Source organism: Trichosurus vulpecula, chromosome 5 (assembly GCF_011100635.1).
Source record: "Trichosurus vulpecula isolate mTriVul1 chromosome 5, mTriVul1.pri, whole genome shotgun sequence".
Taxonomy (NCBI): domain Eukaryota; kingdom Metazoa; phylum Chordata; class Mammalia; order Diprotodontia; family Phalangeridae; genus Trichosurus; species Trichosurus vulpecula.
In genome coordinates this window covers 269911019-269930676 of record NC_050577.1, presented here as the reverse complement: position 1 = coordinate 269930676, position 19658 = coordinate 269911019, and the positions used below count along the sequence as shown (strand labels likewise).

At 50.0% G+C, this 19658-nt stretch overlaps 2 protein-coding genes across 6 annotated transcripts in view; one reads left to right on the top strand and one right to left on the bottom strand.

Moving 5' to 3' along the window:
* Positions 1–2115, top strand: part of PDE1B (phosphodiesterase 1B) — a 35583-nt gene extending 33468 nt beyond the window's left edge. Inside the window, exon 16 of the mRNA XM_036759960.1 lies at positions 631–2115. The gene's annotated coding sequence lies outside the window, so the exon portion shown is untranslated. The remainder of the gene's footprint in view (positions 1–630) is intronic.
* A 1533-nt stretch (positions 2116–3648) lies between these two features.
* PPP1R1A (protein phosphatase 1 regulatory inhibitor subunit 1A) lies at positions 3649–17111 on the bottom strand. 5 transcript variants are annotated; one of them, XM_036759955.1, is made up of 7 exons: positions 16836–17111; positions 7670–7730; positions 6219–6256; positions 5992–6055; positions 5177–5341; positions 4526–4632; positions 3649–3788 (listed from the first exon to the last, which is right to left on the bottom strand). In XM_036759955.1, exons 1-6 carry the CDS (start codon positions 16917–16919, stop codon positions 4526–4528), a joined length of 519 nt encoding a protein of 172 aa, XP_036615850.1. In that variant the 5' UTR covers positions 16920–17111; the 3' UTR covers positions 3649–3788. The 5 variants fall into 5 exon arrangements, with proteins under 5 accessions (XP_036615850.1, XP_036615853.1, XP_036615854.1 ...); XM_036759958.1 differs by lacking the exon at positions 4526–4632 and adding an exon at positions 4316–4419; XM_036759956.1 differs by lacking the exon at positions 3649–3788 and adding an exon at positions 4331–4419.
* Between the last annotated feature and the right edge of the window lie 2547 nt (positions 17112–19658).

Genomic DNA, 19658 nt, shown 5'->3' with positions numbered 1-19658 from the left:
TTGATGGAGTGAGAGAAGAGCACATTTCGCAGATTGGAAAACTGAGACCAGAACGCGGTAGCATAGCACAGTATTAATGATAATAATGCCAGCTAGCATTTATGTAGCACTTTAAGGTTTGCACAGCACGCTACATGGTATCTCGTTTAATCCTCACAACTACCTGTAAGGCAGGTATTATCTACCGTTTACAGATGAGAAAACTGACATTGCGGTAAGATTTGAATGTAGGTCCTGCTGATTTGCCCAATAGGGGGTCACTTAGCCCAAGGTCACAGAGCCAGAACTGTAATCACCAGGTGTCCCGATTCTCAGGCTGTTGTTTTTTCCCCATCACCACAGAGCATCTCCCAGTTTCATGGAGGATGGGGCTTAGATTTTAGCAAAAACCTCCCTCTGGGGAAGTTGAGGAAAGAGTTGGAGGATTGAATAGAACAAATGAGGAAGAATCTCCTTGTCCTTCCTCGTGTCCCCCTTTCCCCTCCCCGCCAACCTAGGTGAGATCTCGGGATGATAGGGGCAGTTATCAGGCTAGACAGGATCCCCGTCCACATGGACCAGAAGAGAGGTAGCTGGGTCTGGAGGAGGGTGCATAAGGGATGATTGGAGCTGCCTTTCTTTGCCTCCCAGGTTTTACCGTAGCCCAAAGTCGTTGACGCCATCAGCACCACTCACTGGGACTGGCTCCCTCGAATGACAGATGGATCTGAGGCAGGGGAACCCGAGGATGAAGAGAGCAGATGGATGACCCCAAAGGCCAAATGTCAGAGATTGTGGGGTTGGGGGAAGGGGACATTTGGGCCTGGGCTTGAGCCTGCCAATCCCTAGTAAGAAGCCCCTTGCCATCCCCCATAATGGGGTACACTTTCCTCTCAGGCAGTAGAACCCAGGGAGCTTTGTCTAACCCCACTTCCTCTGGACTTCTCCCCTCCCCCACAAATAACCAGGTGTCTTGTGGGGGAGAAGCTTCCTGGACTGTCTCCTACCCCAAGGGTTGGGGTGGGAAAATCATTGATGCCAGCCCCCTCCAGTGCAATACTCTTCTTGCCTCCAAGTTTCTGAGCAATACATTTTGGGGGTCCCCTTGGGACCCCCATCCCAGATCTTCGCTGGCAGGTCTGGGCCCCAGTTTCCTCCCCCTGGGAGGGGCCAAAGCAGGACATGTGGGTAGGTCTCTTAAAGCTGGGAGGGAGATGATGTTCCCAGTTTCCCTCATTCACCAGGCTTCCGAAGATGTCTTTCTACCTTTGCCCCAAGTTGTTCTGTTCTAGGCCCTCCTCTTCTCCCTGACCCCCACCTCTTTTACTCTTGGCCTCACACCCCTAGGTATCTCTCCTCTCGCCCATTTTGAATGTGAGCCTGGAGCCAGGAGAGAGAGCTGCCTGTGTATCTAGGTACACCCCCAGGGGCTTCAGCAGCATGAGAAAGGCTGGGGACCCAGCTCCCATTTGTATTACTTCCCCTACACTGAGTCCAACGTACCCCTGTCCTTAACATAGGACACCCTGGTTGGGGTGGGGGGCAGCTTCCATCCGACCAATGTCTGTAAAGTGCTTTGAGATCCTGACACAAGCACCTTGTGAGGATACCTTTAACCAGCACAAGCTCTCATGCTCCCCATACATGCTCCTGCCAGGCATGGCCACCCTGAATGAGGGTGCCCCAGGGCTAGTATTTGTGTGATGGGAAGAGGGATGTGCAATCCAAAAATCCACTATTGATGACAGACCTATGCTGTAACCAGTCCCTGGGCCCACTCACCTCTCCCAAATGGTTACCCCTCTTGGGATAGTAACCCAGGGTAGCCATAGGCAGGGGGCTGGGTGGGGTTTGGGGAAAGTGCCCCCCTACTTCTCCCCTCCTCTTACCCCCAAAGGAAAAACCAAATTTGAGGTGACCCTGCCCTCCGTGTAAATACTGCTCAGCACATCTGTACAGTGGGCTGTGTTCCATGTGTCTTGTATCCACCATGGTTTCTTGAACATGCTGGCCTCCCCTCCTGCCCCAGCACCCTCCCCTACCTGGGGACTGGGGACAGAGGCGCATGTGACTCTCCCCACCCCCTCCTTGCAGACCACTGCTACATCCAGAGACCAATAAAGGAGGGAGACAGGGTCTGATGTTGTCTTCATCTTTCAATCTGAGGCGCTGGGTGCAGGTGTGGGAGATTGGGTTGGGAAGGATACAGAGGAGCAGGGATTGGGATGAAGGGTGAGAGATGGGGTGGGTATGGTTTGAGTCTTTATCCTGGTCCCTGAAGAGATGGCCTAGATCATAGGGAAGGAAGGAGAACGGCCCTGAGGGGTCCCTGTTTAGGCTGTGGATCTGTCTCTGGCAAGTCTGGGTTAGATGAAGCTGGACGTACTTATTACTTCCACCCGCTACCAACTTCAAATCTGATAGTTACCTATCACCCTCCTGGCCAGGAGTCTGATGGCACAGGCTGTATCTGTGGCACGTAACAGAAAGAACAATGGGGTTAGAAGAATTGGGCCCGAGTTGGCCCCCTCACTGCCCCCCAGGGATTATGGACATCACTCTTGTCATTTTGGGTGCTTGCATGGCCTACTGCACAGGGTCGTTGTGAAGAAGATTCTTTGTAAGCTGGAAAACACAGGCAAAATTATTTGATCTCTCTTCTCACCCAACTGGAGGCATCTAGGGAAGAGAGAGAGCACAGGCCTAGCTTCATCTCTCTTTTGTGCTGGGTGACTTTGAGGACACTGGCTTCATCTCTTTGGTCCTGTCCCTTTCATGTCTGGGATAGTGGGAGGGGCTGTTAGTGGGGATGGCTTTTTAAATTCAGAGCCCGTCCACATGATCATCCCCTTCCTTTGTTAATGGATTTGGCTTCCATGCTGGTCATCTCTGTTATCGATGGGGATGGAGAAGACCAGAGGTGAATAATGGCCCCTGTCTCCAACTCATGGCTGGGAGCATATGGGCTGAGGCGCACGCGGTGCACGCGCGCACACACAGACACACACACACAGACACACACACACCCACCCACCCCTTCAGAGTTCTGGCCCGGACCCCACAGAATTGTAGGATCTTGGAGTCAGAAAGGGTCTTAATGGTTACCTAGCTCATGTTCTATCTGAAGCATGAATCACCAGGACAGCTGGCAAGGAGAAGAGATGCTGATAAACCCACAAAGCGGGTAACAGCGGTTAATTGAGCTGGGAACTTGGCCTCCTTCCTGTTCCCTGCCTGGATGCTCAGAACACCTCCTGGATTTAGACAGAAGAGGTGGCCTATGTAGAGGGCGTCGTGCCAACTTTTGGCCACCAGAGGGAGCCCCCAGCTTAGTTCTAGCAAGGCAGGGCTTTCTCCTTCCTTGACATTGCAAAGAGGTTGCCGGGAGATTCCCAAGGTCATTTTGGCCTCCCCCCTGCCTTGGGCCATAGGGCCCAGACTATTTTCCAAAATGGCCAGGGAGACAAGTTCCAGCAGCAGTTTCCCCTAGCAAATGGCTAGTTCTTGTGTATGTGATCCTCCTCCCTTCGGCCGTGCAATAAAAGCTGATGTCTGTCTTGTGGCTTGAGTGACAGGGCTGTCTCTGCAGTCCCCAGAGGCTTGCTAAGAGGTGGGGGAGGGGAGACAAGGACACGGCAGGCCCTCATATCTGGGAAAGAAGAAAGGCACTGAAGCCCCAACACCAAATTTATCACTTTTTAGAAACAAGAGTTTTCCCCCAGGAGTGAAGAAACAAGAAGAAAAGAATCAGCATTTATAGGGGCCCCAGCCCCAGCCTCGATTCCTGGTCAGCTTCACGGGCCTCGGACCTGTGGGGGTGGGGAGAGGACGACGAGTCAGGGCCAAGAAAGACGGTCTGTGAAGATCACACTTTGGGGCTCACCCTGTCCAGGCCCCGATTGTTTCCTGCTTCTGGACCAATATCTAACTTCCCTCCTTCTTGCTACAACTTCAGCCTCTTTCCTCTTACTCCTCCCAGGGTTCTCCCCCTGGGAAGAGCAGAGCGTTGGACATGGAGGGTACGCTGAGACTCAGAAGGTGGATCATCTTCTCTATGTCCCTTCCCTGTCAGGACCCCTGCTGACCCAGCCCAGGCCATGACCTCCCCCCCCAACAAAGATGGAAAGGACCTTGGTATTGTCTAGTCTCCCTCAATTTATAAGATGAAGAAACTGTGGGCCAGCGAAATGAAATGATGGGCCCGGGTCACTCAGCTAGTGACAGCAGAACTGAGAACAGTGTTTGTGGTGGTGGATTTGAACCCAGCTCTTGCCACCCCCACACCTGTGCTTTTTCCACTATCCCACCAACACTTCCCAGAATCTCTCTCTTTTACCTATTCCAGAGGCAGGGACTCCTTCTTGATGTCTAACCTCAAGCCCTCCTGCTGTAGCTCCAGGCCACCTACTTTGGTTTGACCCTCAGAGGTGGTGTGGGCACCTAGAACACCCCATTCAGAGGCTGAAACCCGTCATTCCCTCCTTGCCCTCCCCAGCCCCCACCGACCCTTCTGTTGGGGGAGCCACCCAGCTCCAGGGCTCATTACCTAGTCTGCCCCCCTGGAGCCTGAAGGTTGTATATGAACTGTTGGTGCCTCTGAGCTAGGTTCCTCACTGCCAGTCTCCTGGATCTTGGGGATGGATTCTGGAGGCCCTGGGGAAGGGAGAAGGGTCTGCCTTGGGGAGGGGGCCTGGGGGTGATTGGGTCACTGCTGCCCCAGATTCCCCATCTCTCCTACTCTCTCTTTTGGAGAGAAGACCAGGATCAAGCTGGGGATACTCACAAAGATCTTGGGGATGGATTCTGGAGGCCCTGAAGGGTCTGCCTTGGGGAGGGGGCTTGGGGGCGATTGGGCCACTGCTGCCTCAGATTCCCCATCTGTCCTACCCTCTGCTTTGGAGAGAAGCCCAGGATCAAGTTGGGCATACTCACAAAGAGCTAACCTGGAGTTTTTCCAGGGGAGAGGGCAATGGAAGAGGACAAACCTGGGGAGTTGGAGAACCGCTGCTAGGAATGATATGTAAATGAGATGAAAATGTATGTAAATCTCCCTGCATTGCTGAGATGCTTTAGCCTTGGGACTAGATCTCCCCTCACCCCCTCTTTTAAAGGGAAATCTCTTTTGTTCTCCCTACTCCCACAGGTCGAGGGGACCAGGATGTCCCCTGGTGTTAATCCCTCCCCATCCCTCACATACTCTGGGCAGTTCCAGTGAGGCTCAGCCTTGAATCCATTTCTGTGTCTCCAATCTCAGGCAGGCAGGACTCCTGTGTTCCTTCACTCTCAGCGGCTGCTGCTTCAGTTTCTTCCCCCTGCTGCTTCTGCTGCTGTCCCAGGTGATGTTCCACCATCATCTGGAGCTCTTCCGAGAATGGGGATGAGGGGGGCAGTGACATGGAAGGAGGGGGTATGTTGGATGTGCTTTCCCAGACAGTCCCCCTGGATCCACTACCCCTACCCTGCCCCACGCCCCCGAAATTCAACAACTTCGGGATCCTGACATCTTGGCAGGGTCCTGACATTGTAGGATATTGGACCCACTGAAATTCTTTCCCTTCCAGAGGACTGAAAAAAAAGTTATGGAATGTCAACTAGGTGAGACACTTGAAAGGACTTTCCTGTAGGGAAGCAATGCGGAGAGGTCTTGAGAACAGGAGAGATTCTCCTCTGACTGGGATGGATTAAAAAGTCCTATGGGATTCAGTCTTCGAGAGACTGTTGTTCAACAGCATCATTTTATAGACAGGGAAACTGAGACCCAGAGAAATGAAAGGCCTTGCCCAAAGATGTGCTGCCAGGGAGAGGCAAAGGGACGGGGCCAATGATACTGCGGATTCGCTTTCCCATTTCAGAAATCATTTCACTGGGAGGTCTTCTCACCCATTACTGACCCTGAAGCCCTGCTTTCAGATACCTGCCTTGGGCCTGACAGATTTAAAGACCCCCAAGTGGAGGAGCAGAAGAGGAAATGGAAGGAGGCAAGAGTGGGAGGGTGTGGAGGGTCCCCCAAACCTTTCATCGTGGGTGTGGTCCGAGTCACCTTCTTCCGCTGCCTTGGAGACATGGACAATGTGGACTGTAAGGGACATAGAATGAAGCTGGGACCTCCGGCCCTGAGGCCCGTCCCCCTCCTCCCTGTCTCATTTTGGTTCCTGGGGGCAGGGCCAGGCCCCTGCCCATTCCATTGCCCTCAGGGCACAGAGAGAACGAGTTTGGTGGCATGTGGAGGATCCACTCACCTTGAACAGAGGGTTGGGAAGCCGATCCTCATCAATCTCTGGGGAAGGAATAATGGAGGAAGAAAGAATCATAGAAATAGAAGTTGAGAACTTGAACAGAGGTTGGAGATCATTTAGTCCAGCTCCCTCATTTTACAAACATGGAAACTGAGGCCAGAGAAAGGAAATGACTTGTTCAAGGTCATGAAGTGGCCAAGCGATCAAGGAATCATGATTAGAACTCAGGGCTCCTGCCTGCCACTAGGACCCCACCCATTCCACCATGTCTTGATGTTTCTAAGGGAAGGTGAGGAAAGGCACCCAAGGAGCTAGCCACTAGTCACAACCATCGTGTTATTAGGGTTTGCTGCTGACGGGATTTGAATTCGTCTCCTTCCAAATGCTGCTTCTTACTCTCCTCCTCCCAGAAGCCCTCTCTGACTACCTTCTCCAGGCTGCACTATTCTTAAGCTTTGGGCCTGCAGTCTGGGATTCCCATTTTTTTCTGTCTCCCTGGGTTTGGGACTCTTGCCCGTCAGCCTGGGAGCTGTGTGGACGCTGGCCAGCGGCTTGTCCTTGCTGCTCTCTCCTCTCCACCTGGTGCCTAGGATGGGGCTCTGCTCAGAGGCCGGCTTGGGTGGGGGAGGGGAGGAGAGGGTCAGACAACAGCAGGTCCATCCTGGCTGGAGCCCTGGGCTAGGAGGCAGAGGATGACTTTGAAGTTCCAGTCTTACATTTCCCCTTTTACTCTCCTCCCATTGTTCTCTCCCCTGAAGGGGGTCCTTGGAGGAGACCCTGGTGACTTGGAGTCTAGCTTCTTCCTGGCCTCCCTCTTGCATTATCTTATACTTTACTCCCAAGTCTCTGGGAGCTGTGAGAGGGAGTAGTAGGGAGAGGAAGGGCCCCCTCCTCTGCAGATGTCATTGCCTCTCTCCTGGGGAAGGGGGAAGGGGAGGAACAGCAGCATCTCAGTTACTGCAGAAACCTAGTAGGCTGTTGCTGTGGCAACCGGCAATCAGTTGACCAGCCCAATTCCTGGGGGGGCTGAGGAGGCAGGTGGTGCCCAGCCCCTCCCAGCCCTTGCTCTCATCCCTGGGAAAGCAAAGGAAGTTTTCCTGCTAGCCCAGCCTGCTCTGAATGTACTCACCAGGACCTAGCACATCTTCCCCAATCTCATTTATCTCCAAGGAACTAGGTATCTCCCCCATACCCCCATGGAATACAAGCATCCAGACCCCTGTCCATTGCTTTTCCCAGCTCTGTGTGCCCTATCTTCCTCCTTGCACCCAGCTTTTACTCTGTTCCTGAGACCCAGGCACTTCATCCTCAACCTCACTTCAGTCAGGAGCCCCAAGGACCCCACTTCCTACCTCCAGCCCTCGCTTTTCCCCTCAGACTTAGGTATCCTATTCCACAGTGGGACCCAGGCATCATGGTGTGCTCCCTCACTGCCCAGGGGGCTTCTGAGTTACCTGGAGATGACTGGTCACTGGTCAGCACAAGGGTGGCAGGGGTGGGGCGACGCCTCCGGATCTGGGAGGGTACAAAAAAGGGGGAGGTGAAGTCTCATCAGACAGACAGATCAGAGTCCTAGTGACCAACAGGGCGGTATACAAACGGATTCGACCCGGTTCCATTTAAGGTACGCCCAACATAACCACACCAGAAGACACACATATGTCTGCCTCATACCACGCAGAACAAAGAGAGTCAATGGGGCGAAATGGAAAGAGGTGTAGGTTTGGAGCGGGTTTGAATCCCAGCCCTGCCACGGTGACCTTGGACAAGTCATTTTATCTCTTCAGGCTTCTGTTTTCTTCTCTGTGAATTGAGGGGATTCAGGGGGATGATCTCAAAAATCTTTTTCAGCTCTAAGACTATGATCCTATGATCATTTAAGCTCTCTGGGCCTCAGTGTCCTAGTGTATGAGGAAATGGGGAAAACAATGCTTACACTACCCATCTCACAGATCTGTTGTGACGATCAAATGATACAAACTGTAAAGCGCTCTACATCATCCATTATTGTTATCAACGGTGCTCCGAAGATCCCATGATCCGTCTTCATATAATACAGTAGTTACCACGTTGCCTCCTCTATGGTCCCCTCTAAGTTTGGATCTCTAATCCTCCAACACCTTTTTTGTTAATGGCTGGACCAGTCCCAAGCCCAGGTTTGGCTTCTCCTGGATAACCCGGAAGCCCTTCCCACTGCCTCAATTCTTCCTTCTTGGCTATGGGCCCCTCCCTTCTCAGTGGCTGCATCAGCTCCAAACTACTGTCCAGGGATCAATGGCCAGAAATAACCTTGGGAAATCAGGATATTTTCCCCACCAAGCAGAAATATGGACCCTTGGTGTGCCGGCATCTGTAGAGAATCTCTCCACCTCCATAATGCTCGTATCTCAGAGGTGACATGGAAGGAGATCCAACAGGACCCCAAACATGATGAATTAGCTCCAGCCATTTTTCAGCTCATTCTCCCAGCCCAGGGACATTAAAATCCTTTCTAGGTTCGTCCCCATCTCCTCATGTCTTATCCTGTCCCTTTCCCCTCAGCGTTTCCAGTCCCACACCCACCAGTAACTCTCAGGCCCTTTCCCTGAATAATCTGCCAGATCCTGCTCCTTTTCCAGTGTTCTCCTAGTCACTGGTCTTCATCCTTTATGTGTCTTCCATTCCCTCTTCCCTAGTATCCCCAAACTCTCTCCAGCTCTTCCTCTTTCCTCCCAATTATCTCTTTAGACCCTCTTCTACCAGTGTCCCCCAGCACTATCTTCCTCCCCACTAATATCACATTCAGTCTCTGTCCCTGCCACTCCCTACTCTAGCATCTCCTAGCCTCCTTTCGGTCTATTTTCATCTCCTCCTGGCCACTCTTCTACTGGCATCTCTTATCCCCTTACTTTCTTCCCCAATGTCCCTTCTTTTCTCCCCAGGAAGGATCCCTGACCTTCTTACAAATGACCTTTTGGCAGCTCCTGATGAGGCTCACAGAAAGGACCCAGAATCCAAAATCCTGATAACAATAGTAACTGCTTCTATTTCTATTATGTTTCAGGTTTGTAAAGTGCTTAGACTTCATACGTATCCTCACAAACGATCCTACCCACTTTGTAGCTAGGGAAACCAAAGCCCAGGGAAGTTATGTGCCTTTCCCGTGGTCATACCTGTGCTATCAGATGTGAGGAGTCCACCTCAGGTCTTTCAAACTCCAAGTCTAGTGCTCTTTTCATTATATCAGCACCTTGGTTAGGGCATGGGGTGTGGCTGGGAAATCTTGTGCCCCACCCATCTAAAGTCACCTGTAACAGTCCCTTCTCTGACCTTACCCAAACTACTGCTCCTTTGCCAAGCTGCCAACAGGGTTGGCTACTCTGAAAGTGAACCTTGGAGATGTGGATTTCCCACTTTCTGGGCACTACATTGGTATCGAAGAGTAAGAGAAAGGGGCTAGACAGAACTGGAAGGGGATTATTCAGTCCTCAGAGAAATCTGGAGAGGAAAAGTAGTGTTGTGAGAGCAAAGACTGTATCATGAGACCATTCAACAACTGTGCAAGGTGCTGGGATACTAAGACAAATGAATTTCCATTTTCAAATCTCTTCATAGTTTTGGATCCTTAGCACATATGGGATTCCTCTTCTTCCTATCCACAAATTGCCCTTCTGCTGCAGCAGGAGGGACTAAAGTTAGACTTTAGGCAGGACTTTTCAACTGCATAAGAGGAAGAATAATGGGACAATTCAGGGAAGGAACGGGGAATGACAGGTGGGGTGGGAAGAAGACATTTCCTCTCCCTGGAGGCACATGTCTCTTCCACTGAGTTCAGTGCCTGGCTCACAGTCTTCTTTTCCCCACCAACTCATGCTGTTGTTGTCCGGTCTTTTTTCAATTGTATCTGACTCTGTGACCCTATTTGGGGTTTTCTTGGCAGAGATATTGGAATGATTTGCCATTTCCTGCTCCAGCTAATTTTACAGATGAGGAAACTGAGGCAAACATGGTTACACAACTTGCCCAGGGTGACACAGCTACTCACCAACTTCAACATACATGTAGACCTCCCAGTTACTCAATCTGTAGCTCTTTCCTGACCTATTCTTCTGCTCCACCTCAGCTACACACAAAGATGGCCATACACTCTCAATCATTCATTAAGTCTTCCATTTTCATGATCAAAAACTGAAATTCTTTGATTATACTCTTCTATCATTCCATCTTTCCCTATGCCTCACTCCTTTCAAGCCTCTTCTTCATCTTCATCATGACCTTCAATCTCTGTACCCCTCTTTATTTTGCCAGGCTATCACCTCTGCTCTGGCTCTACCATCCTTCCTTCCACATTTAGACCCTTTAGTGAACCAGTCCAATTCCACACCATCTATTCTCAGATCCCTTGCTCCCTTGTATTATTGCTGTGCCCTGGCAAACCCTAACTGTGGATTACTCCCTCCATTTGTCTCTTTTCTACTCATGTGCTACTTGAACGGAGCTGATGCCAGTCTTGAAACAACCACACGGATTAGATCACAAATCGATGTTATCTAATCTCTCAACTGGGCCCTCACTGAAGCCAGACAGTTCCTTTTCTCTCTAATTGCTTCCCTATTCTACTTCCTGCAGAGGCTGTACCAAATCCTATCTTGTCTCCCACCCTACCTCCTCCCACCCCCAGTTGAGGCTCTTGTTTCATACTTTATTGAATTTGACACTATTTGCTGAGAACATTCTTTTCTCTCTTCCACATCTGACAATTCATCCTTCTCATCTCACAACTCCTTGACTTCATCCCCCTCATTTCTTCCTTTACTCTAGTCTCTGATGAAGATGTAGCCCTTCTCTTCCCCAATGCCAACCCCTCTAGATGGGCCTTTGATTCACATTCTCTACTGCCTTCTCCAGAAGATTAACCCTATTATCATTCCCCCTCAATAACTTTCCCTCGCCCTCTATCTAAACCTTCTTTCCTTACTGCCTTCAAACACACTCAGCTCTCACCAACCCTTAGTCGATCCTTATTGGGTCCCACCATCTTTCCTAACTATCCTCCTATAGATAGTGTGGGACAATGGAAAGAACAGAGGCTTTCGAATCAGAGAATTTAGGTTCAGATCCCACCTAGTCAACTTCCTGTATGACTTTAAGCATATTGCTTAATCTATCTAGGTCCCAGTTTCTCATTTGTAAAATGAGGCGGTTAGACTAGATGGCTTCTGAGGTCCCTAGATTCTAGATTGATGATCCTCTGACCCTCTCTTTCTCAGTTTAATCCCTTTGAAAAGCCATCTCCACTGGGTGCCTCCACAGTCTTCTCCACTCATGCTCTAAACACCATGCAATCTGGCTTGGGACCTTATTACTCATCCAAGGCTGTTCCCTCCCAAGTTACAATGATATCTTAATTGTCAAACCTAATGATCTCTTCTACCAGTCCTCATTCTCCTAGACCCCTGTGCATCATGTGACACTTCATATTCTCTTCTTTCTGGGTTTACTGCTTTCTCCTGATTCTCCTAGTTTTCTGTTCAATGCTTTTCAGTCTCCTTTGCTGATTCATCATCCATGTCATATCCCTTAACTGTGAGCGTACCCCAAGGCTTTGTCCGGGCTGTCTTCTATTTTCTTCCTGCACCTTCTCTCTTGGTGATCTCACCAGCTCCCATGGGTACAATTACCATCTCTATACTGATGCCTCCCAGTTCTAGCCTAATCTCTCTCCTGAGCTCCAGTCCTACATCGCAAACTGCCTTTTGGATGTCTCAAAGTGGATGTCCCCCAGGCATCTCAAACTCAACATGTCCAAAACAGAGCTCATTATATTTTTCCTCGAGCCCTGTCCCCTTCCTCCCATCCTGAGATCCTCTGAATGTTCAGCATTTAAAACGTCATAACCTGGTCCTGTTCTAATTTTCCCATCTTCTTAGACATTATTCTCTTCCTGTTCTGTGATTCTGCCAGCCATACGGGCTGATTTATTGTTCCACATTCACTGTATTCTCTCTTCCCCTTGCTTCTTGAAAACTTGGGTTTTCTTCAAGACTTAGCTTAGGTGCCACATTCTACATGAAGCCTCTTCTAATCACCCTTCCCCTTTCCCCCCCCAAACTACTCTGATTTCATCTTGTGTACATTATGGATCTATTTCTATATACATATGTTGTCTTCCCCACTTAGAATGTAATCTCCCTGAGAGCAGGGACTATTTCACTGTTGGTTTTGTATCCTCATAACTTTGCACAGTTCCCAGGAAGTAAATAGTGAAATGCTTGTTGATTGATGGATGACACTTCAAGTTTTCTAACAACACCAGTCTGATAACATGTGTACCCGTACAAATAGCCATGTGGTCAGTGGCATGTCCATCTGTATATCCTTCACTTGTGTGTATGACTAAGTGCTGGAGGCCCTTGAGGGATAGTGGAAAGAATACTGGCCTTGGAGGCAGAGGATCTGGGTTGGAAAACTAGCTTTGGCAAGTTATTAAGCCTCTTTGGGCCTTATCTCTAAAATTAAAATTGGATTAAGTGACCTGTGGGGTCCTTTTCAACCCTAAATAGATAATCTTTTGTGGAAGAAAGGCATATTATGATCTGATGAACATCCCTTCTTTCCATAGTCTCCCAGCTTGGGCTGGGAAAATAGAAAGATCTTCCCTATTCTAAAAATCCAACACTCTTCCTAGCCCTTTGCTGTAATACGATTAAGAGTATCCAGGATTCCTCTCCTTTTCTCCTCTTTCTCTTCCCTGGGTTCTTTCTTCTTCCCTAGATCCTCTCCCTTTTTCCTCTCTCCTTTTATCTTTCCCTCCTCTTCTATCTCTTCTTTTTGCTTTTCCCTACTCCTTCCATTCCCTTGCTGCATCTTTCTTCTCCCATTTTCTGTTTTTCTCTTTCTTTTCTCTCTCCTCCCTCTCTGTCTTCTCTTCCTTTTATTTTCCTTTCCTTCTTCTCCATCTTATTTTCCTTTCCTTCCTTCCCTCCATTGGATCATAGAGCTAGAGCTGGGTTTGATCTTGGAGGTAATTTCATCAAACTCCCTAATTTTGCAGATAAAGAAATGGAGGCCTTAGGTTGAATGACTTGTCCAATGTCACTTAGGCAGCAAGTGACAGAGCCAAGGTTTGAACCCAGGACTTCTAATTTTGCAACAGCCTGTTGCAAGCATTCTAGATTTTGAGTATGAGCACTGAGTTTAAATCCCAGTTCTGTCACTCACTACTTATGACTTTGGGTAAGTCACTGAACTCAGTTTCCTCATGCTCAAAGTGAGAAGGTTGGCCTGGAGCTCTGAGGTCTGTCCCCATCCATCCTGCTCCTTAGCTCATGCCATGAATCAATTCTGCCCCACCCCTAGCCCCCAGCTCCCATTTCTTTCAAGTCCCTCTCTTCCTTCAAGGCCCAACTTGGGTGCTACCTCCTTTTTGCAGCCTTTCTTGATCTCTCTACTCATCATTTTTCCCCAGATAAAATTAAACTCTCAATTTCTAGAGTCCTTATTACATATTGTCTGGATCTCTCATTTGTTTTCATTCATTCCTACCATTTCCAAAGTTCTTCGCAAACAGAGACTGTCACCTCTATGTCCCCCCAGTACCAACAAAGTGTCTGGCGCACAGCAGGCCGCTTCAGTAAGGGCTTCCCATAGACCTGAGCTATTCCATAGACTTCCAAAGCTTCCTCAAATCTCCCAGAAACTTCCAAGTCTGGATTTATGCCCAGGCTAGTCTGCAGGTGGTTGACAGACCATGTGATGACTTCGTGGTCTTCTTCCTACCTCTTGCCTCATTGGACAGAGCCCACCAAATTCCTGAGTCCTTCCCCTGGATTTATAGCCAGGAGACAAGCTTAAATCTCTTGCCCTGTCACTTAGTGTCTGTGTGGCAATGAGCAGGTCACTGGTGTCATGGGGAGGGTGCTGAATTTGGAGTCAGAAGCAGTGGGTTGTATGACCTTGGATAAGTCTTTTGCACTCAGTTTTGCTACCTGTAAAATGAAGGGAATAAACTTTGAATTGACAATTTGATCTCTCTGGGCCTCAAAATCTAGAAAATAGGCATAATTACACTCACACTGCTTATTTTGTAGGGTTGTAGGGAGGAAAATGCTTTGCAAACCATAAAATATTATGTAAACGTTTTGTAATTGTCATCATCATTTCCCTCCTAGACTCTTCCCTTAGCTTAGCCAGCTATTCTCCTAAAACCCTAGGTTTCTTTTTTTTTCTTTTTTCTTTTTTTTTTTTTTTGCAGGGGGGAAGGCAGGACAATTGGGGTTAAGTGACTTGCCCAAGGTCCCACAGCTAGTAAGTGTGTCAAGTGTCTGAGGCTGGATTTGAACTCAGTCCTCCCGACTCCTCTACTCACTCCTCCACCTAGCTGTCCCAAGCCCTAGGTTTCTAGACATGCCAGCATGGGAGAATAAGGTTATACTGGAGGTCAAATTTTGGACCAAGAAGACACAGGTTTACTAAGAAGACTGGAGAGAAAGAGCTTATGAAAGAGCCCTCCTGGCTGACTCCCCTTTTCATCTCCACTGGCAAGGGCCCTTAACCTGGCTGCTGTCTGTACTTCTGTAAATCCCTCCTCCTCTTCTTTTCTTCCTCTCTCCAACCACACACACCTGCTTCCCCTGACCACAAAGAAAGAATAAACTCATGACAGTGGGATGAAGAGACCAGCTGGAAGCAGTTCATGTTAGTTCTGCCTGGCTCTCCACCCCCAAAACACATGGCCTCTTATCATCAGTCCCCCTCGTTCTGAGCCAGAGGTCATCTTCTCTATCTCCTTATCTTTTGGGAAGTTGAAGACAAGGAAATGGGTGGAAGATATTATTTCTTCATTAGAGATAGAGCTCTCCCCTCATCCCCCTTGGACCCACCCCCACACTCAGGGAGATCTTCCTGAGGCCTAACCGCACACTTTGCAGCTGCCACAGCTTCTTCGATGACTGGTGGAGAGAAGACTATCAGAGACTAGGATATCTGGCCATCCCTATAAGACCGGGTTCTATCCGCCTGTCCAGAGGAGGTGGGGAAGGGCACAGAAAAGATATGGCCTAGAGGAGGCATCTGTCCTTCCCATCTGACCTCCTACTATTCTAGTGGGCACCTGGGGAATCCCTGCTTTAGAGACCTAAAGAGAAGGGGGGGAGGGGAAGGAGAGTGGGAGAGAAATACTTTTTCCTTCACATCTGGGCTCTGTTTTGCCAAAGAGCTGGGGCAGAAAGAACATCCTCCCTTCAGGATCCCAGAGAGGACAGCTGGGATATTTTCCAGGTAGAGAGACTCTAGGCTGAACACAGGTCGGGGGGAGGATAATGTATGTATCAGGAAATTAGAACTGAAATTGGATGGATTCTGGACTGACTGAGGCCAATTCTGAGTCTTAGTGAAAGAGTAAATAAGGTATAAAACTATGCAAATAAGCTTTGGCAATTTGTTGGTAGCCATGTGTGTTTGTGTGGGGTGGAGCTATAGTACTGCCTGGAAGCCCTTTGCCAACACAGTGGCCCCAGCCCTCACCCTTTGGCCTCTCTGTCCACTCTTTCTCCCCTCCCTTCTCTGCCAGGCTGCTCTGAGCTAAAAATAGCTCAGGTCAGGCCGCCCAAGGCCTGGCTATGTCACCTACTCCTTTGCCCAGGTCCAGAGGTGGGGGGGGGGGGATCCCAGAGAACCAGGCATCATTTGCATGTAGCATCCTTCTCATCTGCATATTGTCTAACTCAGACCCTTGCCCCCTTCCCAAGGTCCGGCACCCCTCCCCCAAGGGCCCATGAGGGCCCTTTTCCCAGTAATTCAACTATTCCCCTGCCATCCTGTTGGGAGGAGGGTCCAGGTGTTCCTTGCTCCACCCTAGGAGATGGGAGCTTCAGAAGACAGACTACATCCCTAGTCAGAGCAGGGGGAAGATCCTTTTCCATTCTGTTCCCTGCCTACTCCAAGTCTTTGCCCCCTAACTCTCCTTCTCATCACTCTTTTCCTCCAGGACTAAAAGCTGGGGCTACATTTTGCCCTCCCTCTTTCCCCCCCCCAACAGCCCCTCCCTGTTATTTTGGGCTCTCTTATCAACTTAATTCCCTCCTGGCCCCTCAACACTTCCTGTGAAACTGTGGGAGATCCTTAGTCCCCCGCCCCGGGGCGGGGTGGGGGGAGGTGAATGGTATATGAAGGGAAAAGGGTTGTAGGGACAGAACCAGCATCTCTCCTCCCATCCCCCCACCTTCCCCAATAAGGCTGGGGAGGGAGCTAGTCTGTGCCGTGTGTCTCTGAAGGGGCGGGGGAGGGGGGGGGAACAGAGAAAGAGTGGGAGCGTCTGTCCGTCTGTTTCACAACGGTCCAAATGGGTTCGTGGCTCTGAGTATAGGAGGGATGCGGGGGGGGGGGCGGTGCTTATCCAGTTGTTAAACAGGAATTCTTTTCCATCGTTCCCCTCCAACACAGGGGTACAACAGCAGTCAGAGGGGGCAGGAGGGGCGCCCCCTCAGGACTATGGATCCTCTTGCTCCCCGACTTCCCGAAAGAGCAGAAGTCTCCCTCTTCTCAGCTCTGTCCAGCCGAGTCTAGCCACTGCCTCCCCCGCCCTGGGGATGCTACTCCGCCCCCTGTCTCTCGGCCCAACAAAGCCTCCATGCGCCCCACCTGCTCCGCTGCCTCCGGGTCCAGGTGCGGTTCCAGTAGCGGGACAGTGAACTGGATCTTCCGGGGACTGTTGTCTTGCTCCATGGCTGGGGCGCCGGGGACGCCTGGGTCCTTCTGGCCGAAGAAACCCGGTGCTGCAGTGAAGGTGGGGGATGGGGCGGCTCCCGGAGTGCACGAGGGACTAGCCAGCTGCTTCTTGTTCGCTGCTCCTGCCCCTGGTCGCTGCCCCAGCCGCTGGCCCCGGTCGCTGCTCGGGCTCTGCTCTCGGATCCTCACTCCCCGGGATTCAGCCGCAGCCGATTGGCTCCGTACCCCTTCCTCCCAGAACCCCCACCCACCCCAAAACCTTAACCCTGTCGAGTCCGCGCCAGAGGGGGTCACCACCAGGGTGCCACGGGCTGGGGGCGTGGCCTTTTACCAAATAGTGGGTGGAAGGTAGAGGGCAAGAGCTTGGGCGGGAACCCAGAAATCCTCTGAGTCCGGTCGGGCGGAGCCCAAACCCTAGTATTTATCCAGGTTGGGCAGGTTTTTAAGGGGGACACAACTGGGGCTGGGGGCGGGGGCAGGGAGAAGGGGCAGGAACCAATGGATGGTTTAGTAAATATTTTTTAGGGTTATTATCCTATGAAAATGCAAAACAAAAGGGGGCTTCGATTTGTAGCAGGAAGGACTGAGGTTAGACATCGGTAAGGACTTTCCATAAATGGGCGGGGGCTTTGTGTTTAGTCTCCTGAGGTTTTCCAAATCCTTCTCTAAAGCAGAAAGATGGATGGGATGACCTCAGAAGGGTCTGGTAATCCTGTAGTGTCATCCCTATGAAATGTTTATGCCTTGTGCTGGGATTGGAGGAGAAGGAAGGCTAGGAGATACAGCCATATGGGATTCAGCAATTTAGCCCTGAGGAGGAGGGTGTGTGTGTGTGTGTGTGTGTGTGTGTATATGTGTGGTGGGTGGGGTGTTGTGAAATGGATGGATTCTTTTCTTTATTGAATTATAGACCTTGGAAAGTGGGGGAAAGGCCGAACTGAGGAGAGGGGGGGGAGGGTATATCCGTCCAACTTGTATCTCCTTATGATGAGGTTGGTCCTTGGCAACACCACGGACAGAATAAAGGGTAATGTAAAGCTAGTGCTGTAGCATGAGGAAAGGCCGTTAGACTATTGGAAGAACTTTTTAGCTAGAGGGGGGAAGGGTGGTAATCTAGCAGTACAAGGGAGTGAAGAATATAGGGGAATCTCCTTCCTAGAAGGAAGATGAGTGAAATCTCACAAAGCTGTTAGAAGTACTTTTTCTTATTGTTATGTTGAAGGTAGGACCGGCTCTGGCACCAAGGACAGAGGCCTGGGGGCAGTGGGGATTTCTATTAATTTGACTTTAATACACCAAAATGTAGATGAAATGTGGAATGTAAGGCAGAAGCTCTCAAGGATTTGGGGAGCAATTCTCTTTTCTGTGGGTTTATTCTGTACCCCTCCCGAGCTGACCCCACCTCCCTTGCTCTAGATCCCCTTCCACACCCACCTCCCAAAATAACTTCTGCTCTCCCTCCAACCTGCCCAGGCCATATCTCTTTACACATACTTCTAGGGGCTCAGTTTTCTTTGGGACATTGTGGGTAGCTGGGGTTAGGGCAGAGGATCCCAGCAGGACTGTTGATTCCCTAGGGACTGGCTCTCATTTTAATATTAATTGACACCTCATTTTCACCTCATGAACTCAAAGCACGGGCTCGTAGGACTCTTCCACAGTCCAAGTTTCCATTGAAGAGACCCTAGTTCTCTTCCCTTCCCTAGATCTTGCTGAGCTCACCCAGCCTGGGGAAACAGCTGGCTGCCTTCACTAACTGGGCATGACCAGCCTTTGGATCCATCCTCCTCCTTCCCTCCCCCCACCCCTCCGCTCCTTTCTCCCACCATCATAACTGTGAACTGTGCTAGCATGCCAGCTGTCCATTACAGCAGGAGAGATTCAGGGGAGACCTTAGGTGGGCACAACATTTAGTGTGGGTGGAGAGCCCCTGAAACAGGCAGTGGAGGAGGATTGTCTCCTGACTTCCCAGGGCAGTTGTCTTGATGTCTGTCCCCTTGGCTCTGTTCGTTTTCCTACTCCTACCCCAGATAGGACTCACTACCTAGAAGTGTGAGTGTGTGTGTGTGTGTGTGTGTGTGTTCGGATATATCCTACTTACAACCTGCTTAGTCACAGAATCCTAGAGTGTGAGAGTCAGAAGGCAATTTAAAATTATCTTGTTCAACCTGGTCATTTTGGAGATGAGGAAAGGTGATTCGGATGCGTGATGTGGCTTGTCCAATATCACTCAGCTGTTAAGTCCCCCTCTCGTCCCCATTGTCCTATCTCTAGATTGGACAATTGCATCTGGTGGGATGGACTGGGGGAGCAGACTCTCCAGTAGGGGTTCTTAACCTGGGGTTGAGAGTCCATGGACCCATCTCAGGGGATCTAGCGCTTGAAGGGGAAAAAAATTCTATCTCCCCCTGCTGCCCTGCCTGAGGCACTGACCTTTGGTTTCCTTTGTGATCATGTGTATTTTATTTTATGTATTTAAAAACATTATTCTGAGGCAAGTCCCACAGACTTCGCTACACTGCCTTTTGTGTGTGTGTCTAGGACACACAGAAACTTAAGAACCCCTAGTCTAGGGTGTCATAGGAAGGGGTACCTAGTGTCTCTTGATCTTTTGTTACTTATTCTTTCTTTGCAATGTCTAAACCAGCCTGGAAGTTCTGCTTAGGGTCTTATCTTCATCTTCTCTGATGTTTCCAAAGCCCTAGGTTTTCACAAAGTCTTGAAGACCAAATGACA